Source organism: Vigna radiata, chromosome 6 (genome assembly GCF_000741045.1).
Source record: "Vigna radiata var. radiata cultivar VC1973A chromosome 6, Vradiata_ver6, whole genome shotgun sequence".
In the NCBI taxonomy this organism is placed as follows: Eukaryota; Viridiplantae; Streptophyta; class Magnoliopsida; order Fabales; family Fabaceae; genus Vigna; species Vigna radiata.
In genome coordinates, this window is record NC_028356.1 from 30,736,008 (window position 1) to 30,748,308 (window position 12,301).

The following is a 12,301-nucleotide window of genomic DNA, read 5'->3' on the forward strand; positions in this document are numbered from 1 at the left end:
GTTTATTTTGCATGAAAAAATATTATAAATAACATCCTAATTTATATAAGGTAACAAAATTATATAAATTCAAATACATAAGTTCATAGAAATATTGTTCATAGAAATATAATGTAAAACATAAATTGAAATGTCAAAGTCTCTATGCCTAATCATTTAATCCTTTAATAATGGCATCATCATCCCCATCATCATCATCATCATCTCACTCTTCCTTTGATAAATGTTGTGCATCCAAAATGTTATGTTATCAAGATCAAGAGCATCTAGAGCAGGATATGTTGTTGCTCCATCTAATTGAACATTTTCCCCATCATTTTCACCTTTAACTTGATCAATCTCAACAGCATCATCTACCTCTTCAGTTATCCATTCATCATCTGATTCCATGTCATTAAATGGAAGAGCTACAGTTTTTTGAGTTTGTCTACTTTTCAACTTGGAGTTATTTATCACATGAACTAAATAATTCATTTTTTTTATGCAAATGATTCTTTCTCTTTGTATGAACCTAAAATGAAATATAATATTCATTTAAATTACCATTTCAAATGATCTCCAATTACGCTCACATCTAGAAGAACTACAAGTCAAGCTTAAAATTCGAATAACAAATCTAAAGTTAGGTTCATAATGAAAATAGGGGTTTAGAAAATAGGCAGCTGCATGCAAAGGCCTATGAAATTGATTATCCCATCGAGCATCAATTATTCTCTAAAGCTCTTCATAACTACATCAATTATGCTATATCAGAAATAATTTCACACATTAGTAATTAAACATTGAATGAGTAAAAGTTTGAAAATTTACCTCTTTTTGATATTGTTAAAGTTAGACCTAATCTTCTCTTTTACACAATCCATCTCTTCATAAATGAAACTCATTATGGGGTTTACATCTGAGTTCATTAATCTTAAGACCTCCATAAGAGGGGCAACAACTTTCAGGCATGTGGAGACATTCTTCCAAAATCGGCTATCCAATACCACATATTCTACTTTTGTGCCCTCTTGTGAAGTTCCAAACTTGCTTGTCTTTCACTCTTCAGAGCTAAACATGGTCAACAATGATGCTTTCAATTCATGAAGACAAGCAAGAGTTAAATAAGTTGTGGCAAATCTAGTCACACCCGGTCTTATCAAATCTCTACCTTTAGTGAACTTTTTCAACAAGGAAATCAACGTTGATCTTCCGTAAATGTAAGTGGTAATCTTTCCTCCCTTCTTAAAATTCAATTCATGGACCTTTAAATTTTTTTTCAAAATCTTCAAATATCAAATCAATGCAATGTCCTGCGCATGGAGTCCAATACAATCTTTCCCTCTTTTGCATCAACAACTCTCTAACTACCTTGAAATTTGCAGCATATCAGTGACAACTTGAATAACATTTTCTTCTCCAACAAACTCAACAACATCATCTAACATTTTGAGAGCTTTATCAGTTGTTTTTTATATGTCTGAAGTGTCAAGTGAATAAAGAAAAATCCTTCCTTTAGGACTATTCACCAAGAAGTTGCAAATAGAACGTTTTTTTCTATCTGTCCAACCATCATACATAATTGTACATCCAATTCTATCTCACTCCTCCTTATAATCTCAAGGATTTCATCTGTTTTATTCATAACTTGTTTCAAGAGTTTTTCTCTAATGTCATGATAAGATGGTGGTTTGTATCCAACTCCATACTTACCAATCATTTCACACATCTTAGCAAATGTTGGATTTCTAATTACATTAAAAGGAATGACATTAGTGTAAAAGAATTTAGTCACTTGAGCACCAACTTCTTCTTTGTATCCCTTTTTCATCATTTGATTTATAGTTGCTTGGACGCCCCCCTTGCTAGTAGTAGCAACTTTTTGTTTTCCTTTAAAACCGAATACCTTGTGTCCTCCTTCAAGACTCTCACTTTCTTCCTCGTCTTCACCGATATTTATCTTTCTTTTCTTTAATGATGCATTCCTGGCTTCAGCAACTACTTTTATCATCAAATTTTTCATATCATCTGAAACAAAAGCACAAGGTTCAGAATCCTCCCTTGTTCCAGTAAGATGGTGTTTAAATCTAAATATACCTCCACTCACCATCTTTGAGCAATATTTACATTTCACTTTTCTTCCATTACCGTTAACATCAAACCCGTGTTTCCATCCAATATCCGATCGATTTCCCGAAGGCATTTTTACTTCTACTCTTAGTGGATGACGATATAGTTGCATTAATTTCCATTGAATTTGATGCATTTCCACACATGATGTTCTAAACTTTTTCACTAAAATATCAATGGCAAAAGGACTCATTTAATATTAAATATTTTCTTTTACATACTAAAATAATATAAAAAAAACAACAACACTGCATATAGATATACACAGTGATTTTCATTATAAAATTAGGACTTCATTTACACATTATAATAAAAGCACACAATGACATGCAATGGTCACAATTTTCATTATAAAATTAGGATTTCATTTATATAATAAAAGCACATTATAATAAAAGCACACAATATCATGCAATGGTCACGTCACATCTCCTTTCTTTAATCAAATTAAGATGTCATTTATATAATAAGCAGTCACTAATAAGTAATAGTCACATCACATTCTTTAATTAAATTAAAGATATATAATTGTATAGTAAAAAGTTTTTAACACGGGTCACGGGCTTTTGAATGATTACTAAAAAAATTAAAAATAGATATGCATAATCACATCTCTTTAATGATTTCTGAAAACATAGCTCCAAAACAATGGTCACAGGCTTTTGAAATAAAAGTTTTTTTACTCACCACCACCACGCAATGCTCGAATGTTACCATACAAGAGCTACGACAACAAGCACATTGACGATCACAATGATGAACAAGGAGCGATCACGAACAAGGTGAACAACAACCGCGAATGAGGCTAACGATGTGCGCGACTGCGAGCCAACGAAGCACAACCAAAAAATGTGATAGCGACCACAACAGTGAGTGCAAACCAGGTCACCAGAGTGCGACCACTAGACCACGAACAAGAAATCTACAAACGACAACCACGAACGCAAGCAATGGTAGAGTAAAACACAATGAAAAAAAGGAACATAGTCAGGTCATTAAATACTAATCTCAACGAATTCTTCTTCTTTGTTTATTTTTACCTCAATTATGTTACTCAACATACTAAAAATAAAAAATAAAAATAATTGTAAAAATTGAAAATGAAATTACAAATATAGTTTATAAATAAAATTAAGAAGAAATCACTATGGAGGCCCATAACCTTAACTTCCACTAGTAAAAAATCATATTTTATGACGTACAAAAACAAACTATGACGTACATAGTTTTATACGTTACAATAAAAATACGTTTTAAAGGTTTAAAGCACACATGCAACCATTCGCATAGGCCTTGTGTTAAAAATCTTTCCCTTTTTTTATATAAAAAATATCAAAAATATGATTTTTTATAATACTTTTTAATAAAATATTATTTTATAACAAAGATAACCACTAGTATAAAAATCATATTTTTGATATTTTTTATATAAAAAAAGAGAAAGGTTTTTAGCACAAGGCCTACGCGAACTGTCACATGTGTGCTTTAAACCTTTAAAACCTATTTCTATTGTAACGTACAAAACTATGTACGTCATAGTTTTTGTACGTCATAAAATATGATTTTTGTACTAATGTTGCTTACCCATTTCTTAATTATTTACGTGATGTCATAAAAACAAATGTATCTAATGGCAAAAAAAAAATTGAAGATGTTAGGAGGACAAAATAATTATATATATATATATATATATATATATATATATATAATTATATATATATATATATATATATATATATATATATATATATATATATATATGGTGTTTGTTAATTTACGTAAGGAGGTTTTTTTAGTTAGTACATTTTAACAAAGTGTATTAAGTTTTAGGTTACAAAAATGTCTCTCTTAACAAAGAAAATCAACTTTAAATTCAAGGGTATTTTAATAATTTTAAAATTTAATTTAAAAAAAAAAATAATAAAAGGTACCTTGAGTTAAAAAAAGTAGTTTATTTTTTATTTTAGAAAACAACTATCTTTTAAAAAATATATAATAAAAGCTAATAACTTCTCTCGAACCAATCATAATTTTTAATTTTTTTATTTTAAATTAAATTTTAAAATTATTAAAATACTCTTGGATATAAAGTTGTTTTTGTTAATATGAACATTTTTATAACCTAAAACTTGGTATACTAAAATCTACCAACTGAAAAACTCCTAAATTAACAAACTCATATATATATATATATATATATATATATATATATATATATAATTGTATATATATTTTTTATATATGGAAAAAAGGAAAATAAATTTTTTAATTATTAATAAAAAATAATAATGCAAAGCTCCTCCATTTCATATTCATTAAAGGTGTGAATTTAATTCTATAAATAATTAATCACCCATAAGTTATTTTTTTAAAGTCATATAAATTTTGGTAATAATGTTGAACTGTTCAAATTATTTTAATCATTTGTTTCATAATAATTAAATCATTCTTAAAAATTTTAATTTTCTTTATAAATTATCTTTGAGATTTGAAAAATTGAATTTACTTTTCCAAAAATATTATTTCAATGGGCATATTGAATATCACTTTGTGAAAGTAAAAATAAAAATTGCTCATCTAATTGCTAATAGAAAGTGTTAATAATTAAATGATATATCATCAATGAACTAAAGTTGCTTAATTTTAAAAAATAAATAAAACCACCATTAAACTTTAATTGAGATCAAAATTGCACATTTATAAAATTATAGAATTATTGGAGTAAAAGTTATTTAAGCTAGAAATTTCGCTTGCCGGGCATGTTGATAAAATAAGGATATTTCACTTCAGTGTATTTGTAAAAAATTCCCTGCACAGAAGTTCCTTTATTTCACTTTCTATGTTGTGTCTCTTCTCTCTCACAACATACTAATCACTACTATCGCTCAGGTAAAGTAAGTTAACATCCCTGTAATATTAGGTTTCAACATTATTGTATCTGTTGTTTATGCATATGTGAATCGCGTTCAGCGTGTTCCTTAGGTTGGTGTCTCTGACTAGCTAGGGTTTTAGGGTTGCATCTGAAATTCCACGCAACCACTGAGATTTCGCGCCGTTTAGTCCAATCTAATTGATTTTACTGTTAATGCTTTCCTTTCCTTACACACTTCTCGATCTGAGTTACTTGAACTCGTTGTGGTTTCTAGCTTTTTTTTTTTTTTTTTTATGAACAGGTTGGATTGGTGGTACGAAGTGCGAATTGTTTGCTAGGAATTTTTTTTATTTGGTAATGTGATCTTTGTGTTGCTAACTTTCTCTCCTTTTTTGATTAGTTTAGGGTTGAGTTGAGAATGCTAGTGGAATAGGAAGGTTTTGGAAAAATATATTTCGAAAGCGTGGAAGTGCAGCCGTGTAGTTCTGTTGTATTACTAGGATTGGTGTTTCTTTGCTTAGTGATGGATTATTGTTTGATATCAGTGGATAGCTGGTGTTTGTCTAATGGTGTTTTGTTTCTTCAGATCAGTTGTTAAACAGATTAAGTTTTGATAAGTGAGTGGAGGAGGATGACAAAGAAAAAGAATTGTCTGGTATTTATGGATGTGTCCATAGATGGGGATCCGGTTGAAAGGATGGTTTTCGAGGTGCATTTTTTGTCTCTATGAATTGTCATTTTTAATGATGTATGCTCAATGCAGTAATTTTGCTGTATTTGATCTAAGTTCCTGGTTGTGCTTCCGTCAGCTTTTCTATGATGTTGCTCCAAAGACTGCTGAAAATTTCCGTGCATTATGCACAGGTAATAAATTTGACCTGGGTGAAAAAATCATTTAATGTTGATATTTGTTTATTGGACCTTTTCAATATAAAGTTCCATGTATTGAATTGTGCTTGAAAAATTGGAACATTATAAATAGTATTCCTTGTCTAATCAATGAATAACTGATTCCCCTACCCCATTTCTTTTCTGAAATATGTCATTGTCTGTTCAGGAGAAAGAGGAGTCGGTCCAAACACTGGAAAGTCACTACACTACAAGGGTTCTTTCTTTCATCAAATCGTTAAAGGCTCCATTGCCCGGGTATGCTGTTTTTTTTTTTTTTTCTTTTTGTGCATTTAGCTCTTACTCTAGTAGTTCTCTATGTCCTCACATCTTTTTGTGGTTAAAATTGGCTTAGTAGTGTTCCCTCTTTTAGCCAGTTGCCGTTGTTTATTCTGTAGGATACAGGGCTGATGGTCACAGCTACCTTTCTTGTGATATAGTTTTAAGGTTGTACTTACTAAGTTATATCTCATTCACACTCTAACTCTAATAAGCTCCATGATGACCAAACACAGGTGTGTGAAATGTTATTAAGTGATTGTATGTGCTAATGGTTGGTTTACTTTTTGCAGGGAGGTGATTTTGTAAACCGAAATGGTACGTATTATGTTGATACACGCCATCTATAATGAATTATTTCACTGGTTTTTGAATATTTCTATTAATACAGTATATGTAGTTACTTTCTTTTTTATCATTTGATCCCTCAGTTGTCCAGAGTTACAAGCCTTGTTCCATTTTCATGTTTCCTGTGACAATGGTATTTTCTTTTCTAGGTCAATTAGGTAACTAACACAGCTCTTTTGCAAGTATATATTGGATTGTAATGGGGTGGGGAGTATCAAAGGAACTTTATTTTCCATTTTTGGTTAGTTTTTTTTTTATTTTACCATAATGTGGCTTGTTGTAATTTTAAAACTATAGCCATGCCATCATATGCTTTTTATATGTCGTGTAACTTCTTCAGTTGTTCTCTTCCATCTCTTAGTGTGTATTTGTTAAAATCAAGCTATGCTGGGGTTGTTACTTTTTTCTTCAACCAAATTGATCTTGAACCACTGTAAAGCAAAAGGGGTCTTTAATAATCATATTCAGCCTTGTTTTCTACTTTATAGTTATGTGGCAGAAAAGCAGGCTTATCTTTAAATCTATTAAACCTCATTGGCAGTCATCTATTATTCTCTGTATAGCATTCCAAATGCTGCACACGTTGTGTACTACATCCTTCTACACTACCACATCACATTGTCCTGTGTGTTTTGCAGGGACTGGTGGAGAAAGCATTTATGGTTCCAAGTTCCCAGGTGAGAATGCTAAGCTGTGGTCTATAGCTCTCATAATCTACAGCATGAATTTGGATCTGTCATGTTTATGCATCTAAGTTGATGTGGTTTTAACAGATTGTACTTGTGATGTTTCAGATGAATCACCTAGGCTGAAGCACGATGCTCCAGGCCTTCTTTCCATGCCAGTTGCTGATCGTGACACTCTTGGTTCTCATTTTATCATCACTTTTAAAGCTGATCCACATCTTGATAGGTTTGCTTATGTGGCTCTTTTAATGGCATTTAGCACTTTGGTCCCATTTGGATAATTTTATTTAGAGCTAATTTGAGCTTATCTACTGCAATAAGTGACTATGAAACATTTTAGTGCTGTTTGGATGAAATGATTATTAAAACAACTCTTGAAAACCCCATTTAAGCTGTGTTTGGATTATTTTTATTTGCTAAAACCTCATCAGCACCGGCTTTTGTAAAAGTTAACATCAGTTTACGTGGTAGCTGTTTTTAAGTAATTCATTAATTTGATGAAATTAAACGTAATGTATTGTCTAAAGTCATCTAGTGGGCCCAGGTTTCGTTGTATTGTGGAAATTCTATTTATGCTTTAGTATTCTCTATACATATATTCATATGCCATCGGGCTTAATTTAAAATTTACTTGAGGAAATGAGCATTGAACCTTATGTTGCAAGAATTTTTCAATTAGAAGTACATGATTTGTTGTATTGCTTTTATGAATGGGATCTTTGTCTCTCTCGTTATTGAGTGGGAGAAGGTGAATTGCCTTTTTTTTTTTTTTTTTTTCGAGTGGAACTAAATTACCAACTTGCTTATCTTGTTCAATTCTGAGTTTATTTTGCAGGAAACATGTAATCTTTGGCAAGCTTGTGCAAGGAGATAAAATATTGAAGAAAATTGAAGATGTGGGTGATGAAGAAGGACTTCCAAGCGTAACTGTTAAAATAATTAATTGTGGTGAACATAATGAGGGTGAGAATTCCTTTGACCTTTGGGCAGAATAATACTAAGTTCTACCCTTGATGTGAACTAATATTATTTGAACTATTAAATTCTTAATAATCCGTTGAAAGTTTCAAGTACAAACAACTGTTAAAAATGCTGAAACATAACATTATTTATTCATTTGAATGTGATACATGCTGATTTATATTTGATCTGTTGATTTGAATCTTTACCTTTGTAGATGGAAAGAGGATAAATAAGTCAAAAAAGGGAAGACTTGGAACTACTGAAACCCATAGTCCTGAACTGCATAGGGGAAAGCACAAAAAATCTTCAGGTGACAAAAGGAAAAGAAGAAAGTACTACTCATCAGAATCCAGTAGTTCCTCAGATTCAGACATGAGATCTTCAGAAAGTGATACTGATTCTGACTCAGATACATCTTCATCTTACACAAGTTCCTCCAGTGATGACAGGCGGAGAAAGAGAAAGAGGTCTAGGAAAGATAAACATAGACGTGGAAAAAGAAGAGACCAACACCGAGACAAGAGACGAAGGAAACAAGACAAAAGGTCAAGACGCAAATCAAGAAGGTATCGATTTTGATTTTGTATTTGGTTATGGTTTATAAATTTCGCTTGCTTGTTAAGAACTTACAATAGCTGTGTATATCTTGTGGTTTTATGTGTTGTGGTTTATTTATTCTATTAGCTTATTGCATGTTGTTTTGTTAGGAGTATCATAGCTGCTGTCTCATTGAATGATGCTGCATTTATTTTTCTTGACATAAACATTTATATGTATTGAAGGGGCTATAGATGTAATCTTTAGTGCAACACTATCAAAAAGTTGGCTGACACTGAGATTGTCTTTGGTGTTAGGGAATTGACCTGTCATACTGATTCAGATAGTGAGAATAAGACTGGCAACAGCTCTGGTGGTGAAAGTCATGGTGCTCAAGCAAAAGATCAGAAGCATAAAGATCATTCTCAGAAGCATGGTAATGTTTTAGTCATTCACTTTTTTAGTTTATTATGTACAAGAAATATAGTTTATCTCTTAAAACAGTTTTCTTTTTCTTTACCTTGTCTCTAAAGATGTAAAACCCTGAAATATATTAGCTAGAATTTTGTAAAATAGTGATTTGTTGTGGGCCTATACTGGCCTAGATTTTGGTTGCATTGTATATCGAATTGTTGCCTAGAGACAATCCAGTTCAGGTACCTACATGGAGGGGAGGGGCGACTGCTTTGATTTGCCTGACATTGTTTTATTTTACCTTGTTGATGCTGTAATCGTGAATGCTTTTGTATTTTACTTTTCTTTAATTGATCCGTATATAAGCTTTTGGAAAGAAATATGATGTTTTCTTTGAATTGGCAATGTAAAGCAAAAACGATTTTATCTGATTTGTCTTCTCGGTGACATAAGTCACTTATATGCGGCATCTACAAACTTGTAGCTTGTGTAAAAGGACAACATTATTGTGTAGATTTTAATTTTTAGTTTTCATGTTTTGGCTAGTGTAAGACCATGGTCTTTATTCTTTTTAATTTGTTGCAGCTGAAGGTCAGGCTTCCTTGGTTGTGGAGAAAGAATTACCTGCTGTGCTCCTTACAAAAGGGGAGAAACTGAATATGCTGGAGGAAGAAAAATTCCCAAAGGAAAATGGAGAGCGGCGTAGCAATGCCAATGGAGCCAACCATAGATCTGACAAAAGTGAAGGGAGGCAGCCTGATGTGATGGATGATCAACCAGGCAAATCTAGGTCTACTTTCCACTCTTGTCGCACAGTTATTTCTTATGCTTACCATTTCTTCAAGATGTGGTATTTTATTAAAAGTTGATAAGCAGGAGTCAAAGCATGAGTATTAGTCCAAAGCGTGAGAGCAGAAGTCCTAGCATTAGTCGAAAAAGGAGGTTGAGCAGAAGTCCAAGTGGTAGTAGAAGCCCTCAAGCTCCATTACGGAGGAGTTTGAGCAGGAGTCCAAGCAGAAGAAGCATCAGCAAAAGCCCAGCGAGAGGTAGAAAGGGGAAAAGTGTCAGTAAAAGCCCTGTGCGATCTCGTGGATATAGAAGTGTCAGTACAAGCCCTGTTAGATCCCTTTCTCAGAACCACCAGAGGACTTCATCCAGAGCACCATCACGAAGATCAATCAGCAGAAGCCCTGTGATTAATCATAATCGTAGAAGTGTCAGTAGAAGTCCTGTTAGATATCGTGATCATAGAAGTGTTAGTGTAAGCCCTGCAAGATCCCTTTCCCGGAGCCGCAAGAGTTCACCCAGAGCACGATCACAAAGATCAATCAGCAGAAGCCCTGTGAGAACACACAATCATAGAAGTGTCAATAGAAGCCCTGTGAGATCTAGTGGTCGGAGAAGTGTCAGTGCAAGCCCTGTGAGACCCCTTTCTCGGAGCCGGAGGAGGAGTTCACCCAGAGCACCATCTCGAAGATCAATCAGTAGAAGTCCAGTGAAAACTGATATTCGTAGAAAGGTTAGTAGAAGCCCTGTGAGATCTCATGGTCATAGAAGTGTGAGCGTAAGCCCTGTAAGATCGCCTTCTCGGGGCCGCAGGAGGAATTCACCCAGAGCACAATCACGAAGATCAATCAGCAGAAGCCCTGTAAGAGTGTCCAGAAAGACCATCAGCAGGAGTCCAGTTAGATCACCTGCCAGAAGCATGAGCAGAAGCTTGAGCAGAAGTTCTGGCAGAGTCCCTGTAAGAAGCATTAGCCGAAGTCCAGCTAGAGTGCCAAGTAGAGGCAATCGCCGCAGTTATTCTAGGAGTCCACGTGGTAGAAGCTTGTCTAGAAGTGTGTCACCTGATGTTTCCCCAAAACGTATTAGAAGGGGAAGAGGTTTCAGTGAACAATACTCTTATGCTAGAAGGTATAGAACTCCCTCTCGATCTCCTGTGAGGTCGTACCGCTATAATGGAAGAAGTTACCGTGACAGGTAAATCGGTAAAGTTGTTTAGAATTTCTAGTTAGTCATGGTGCTAAGGTGGCATGTTGAGAGTTAAATAACCTTTATACTTTCTTCTCAGATATTCAGGTTACAGGAGGTACTCCCCTAGGCGTAATAGGAGCCCACTTCCGCGTAGAAGAACTCCACCAAGGTTTTCCTTTTGTGTATTTATTTATTCCAACTTCCTATAACATTTACGTTACTTGAATTTCTTAATAAATCTTGTAGAGGCATGATTACTTTCCCATCGATCTATTTGGCAAGACATTTGGTTTTCTGAGGCCAAGTCTTATTTTTTCCCTATCATTTATGAATATGATAGCACCGTGCATGTATGTAGAGTTCACATGATTGTGAAAATCTGAATATAGGTTCCGGAGGAGGAGCAGGACACCATCTGTATCACGCAGCCCCCGTTATCGAGGACGACGATATAGCCGAAGCCGTAGCCCCGTTCGAAGCCGCAGCCCTGTTCGCAGTCGTTCACCTGTGGGTACATATCGACCTCGTGTTGAGAAGAGCAGGTCTTTGTCCAGGAGTAGAAGTCCATCACGATCCAGGGCTTCTATGGAATCACAATCTCCACTGAAGGCGAGCAGGAACAGTAGGTCAAGGTCCCCCTCTGAAAGCCCAAATGCAAAGAAAGGCCTTGTATCCTACGGAGATGGTTCTCCCTATTCAAACTAAGGTGAAATACTATGTCTGGCGTGTCTAGTGAGATCGTCACCAACATCTCTTATTTTCCTTTATAAGCCATTTTTTGGATATTTTTCCTCTGTTGAATTGAAATGGCTTGCAAACAGTAATAGTGTTAGAATATTTATAGACTAGAATGCAGTTGTGTTGTTTCATTGTAGTGACCGAGATGAGTCGGACGTGTTACCTATGAAGTTATTTCGTAGTTATTAAATGCATCCGAGTAGAATTATGAAGTTTTGGCCTCCAAACATACTCTTGGCTAGTATTTTTATATATTGGACATTTTAAGTACTTTGTTATCTATTATCTTTTTCAATTGAGCATGTTATGTTTAGATTACTGTGATATAAATTGCATATAATAAAAAATTACCTAAAGCCTTTCTCTCTAAAGAAACATCTACACTAAACAAACCATGACTATTTTCAATACAAGAATTTTGTAAGATCTTTTCACTAGACTTTCTCATCCTATCAAATTTTAGTTTAAATAGTTTTCATAATGGTATATGGTT

General features: G+C 33.7%; 1 protein-coding gene across 6 annotated transcripts; it reads left to right on the forward strand.

Annotated features, from left to right (window-relative positions):
- The first annotated feature begins 4,887 nt into the window (after positions 1–4,887).
- On the forward strand, positions 4,888–12,078 carry LOC106764819 (peptidyl-prolyl cis-trans isomerase CYP95-like). Of its 6 annotated transcripts, none has more exons than XM_014649221.2 (14): positions 4,888–4,998; positions 5,568–5,690; positions 5,791–5,845; positions 6,039–6,127; positions 6,442–6,466; positions 7,135–7,173; positions 7,291–7,408; positions 8,018–8,145; positions 8,360–8,711; positions 9,000–9,118; positions 9,682–9,886; positions 9,973–11,076; positions 11,168–11,239; positions 11,460–12,078. In XM_014649221.2, exons 2-14 carry the CDS (start codon positions 5,613–5,615, stop codon positions 11,773–11,775), a joined length of 2,700 nt encoding a protein of 899 aa, XP_014504707.1. In that variant the 5' UTR covers positions 4,888–4,998; positions 5,568–5,612; the 3' UTR covers positions 11,776–12,078. The 6 variants fall into 6 exon arrangements, with proteins under 6 accessions (XP_014504707.1, XP_014504708.1, XP_014504712.1 ...); XM_014649222.2 differs by having other exon boundaries at positions 4,905–5,003; XM_014649226.2 differs by having other exon boundaries at positions 4,908–4,998; positions 5,573–5,690.
- Positions 12,079–12,301: the final 223 nt, after the last annotated feature.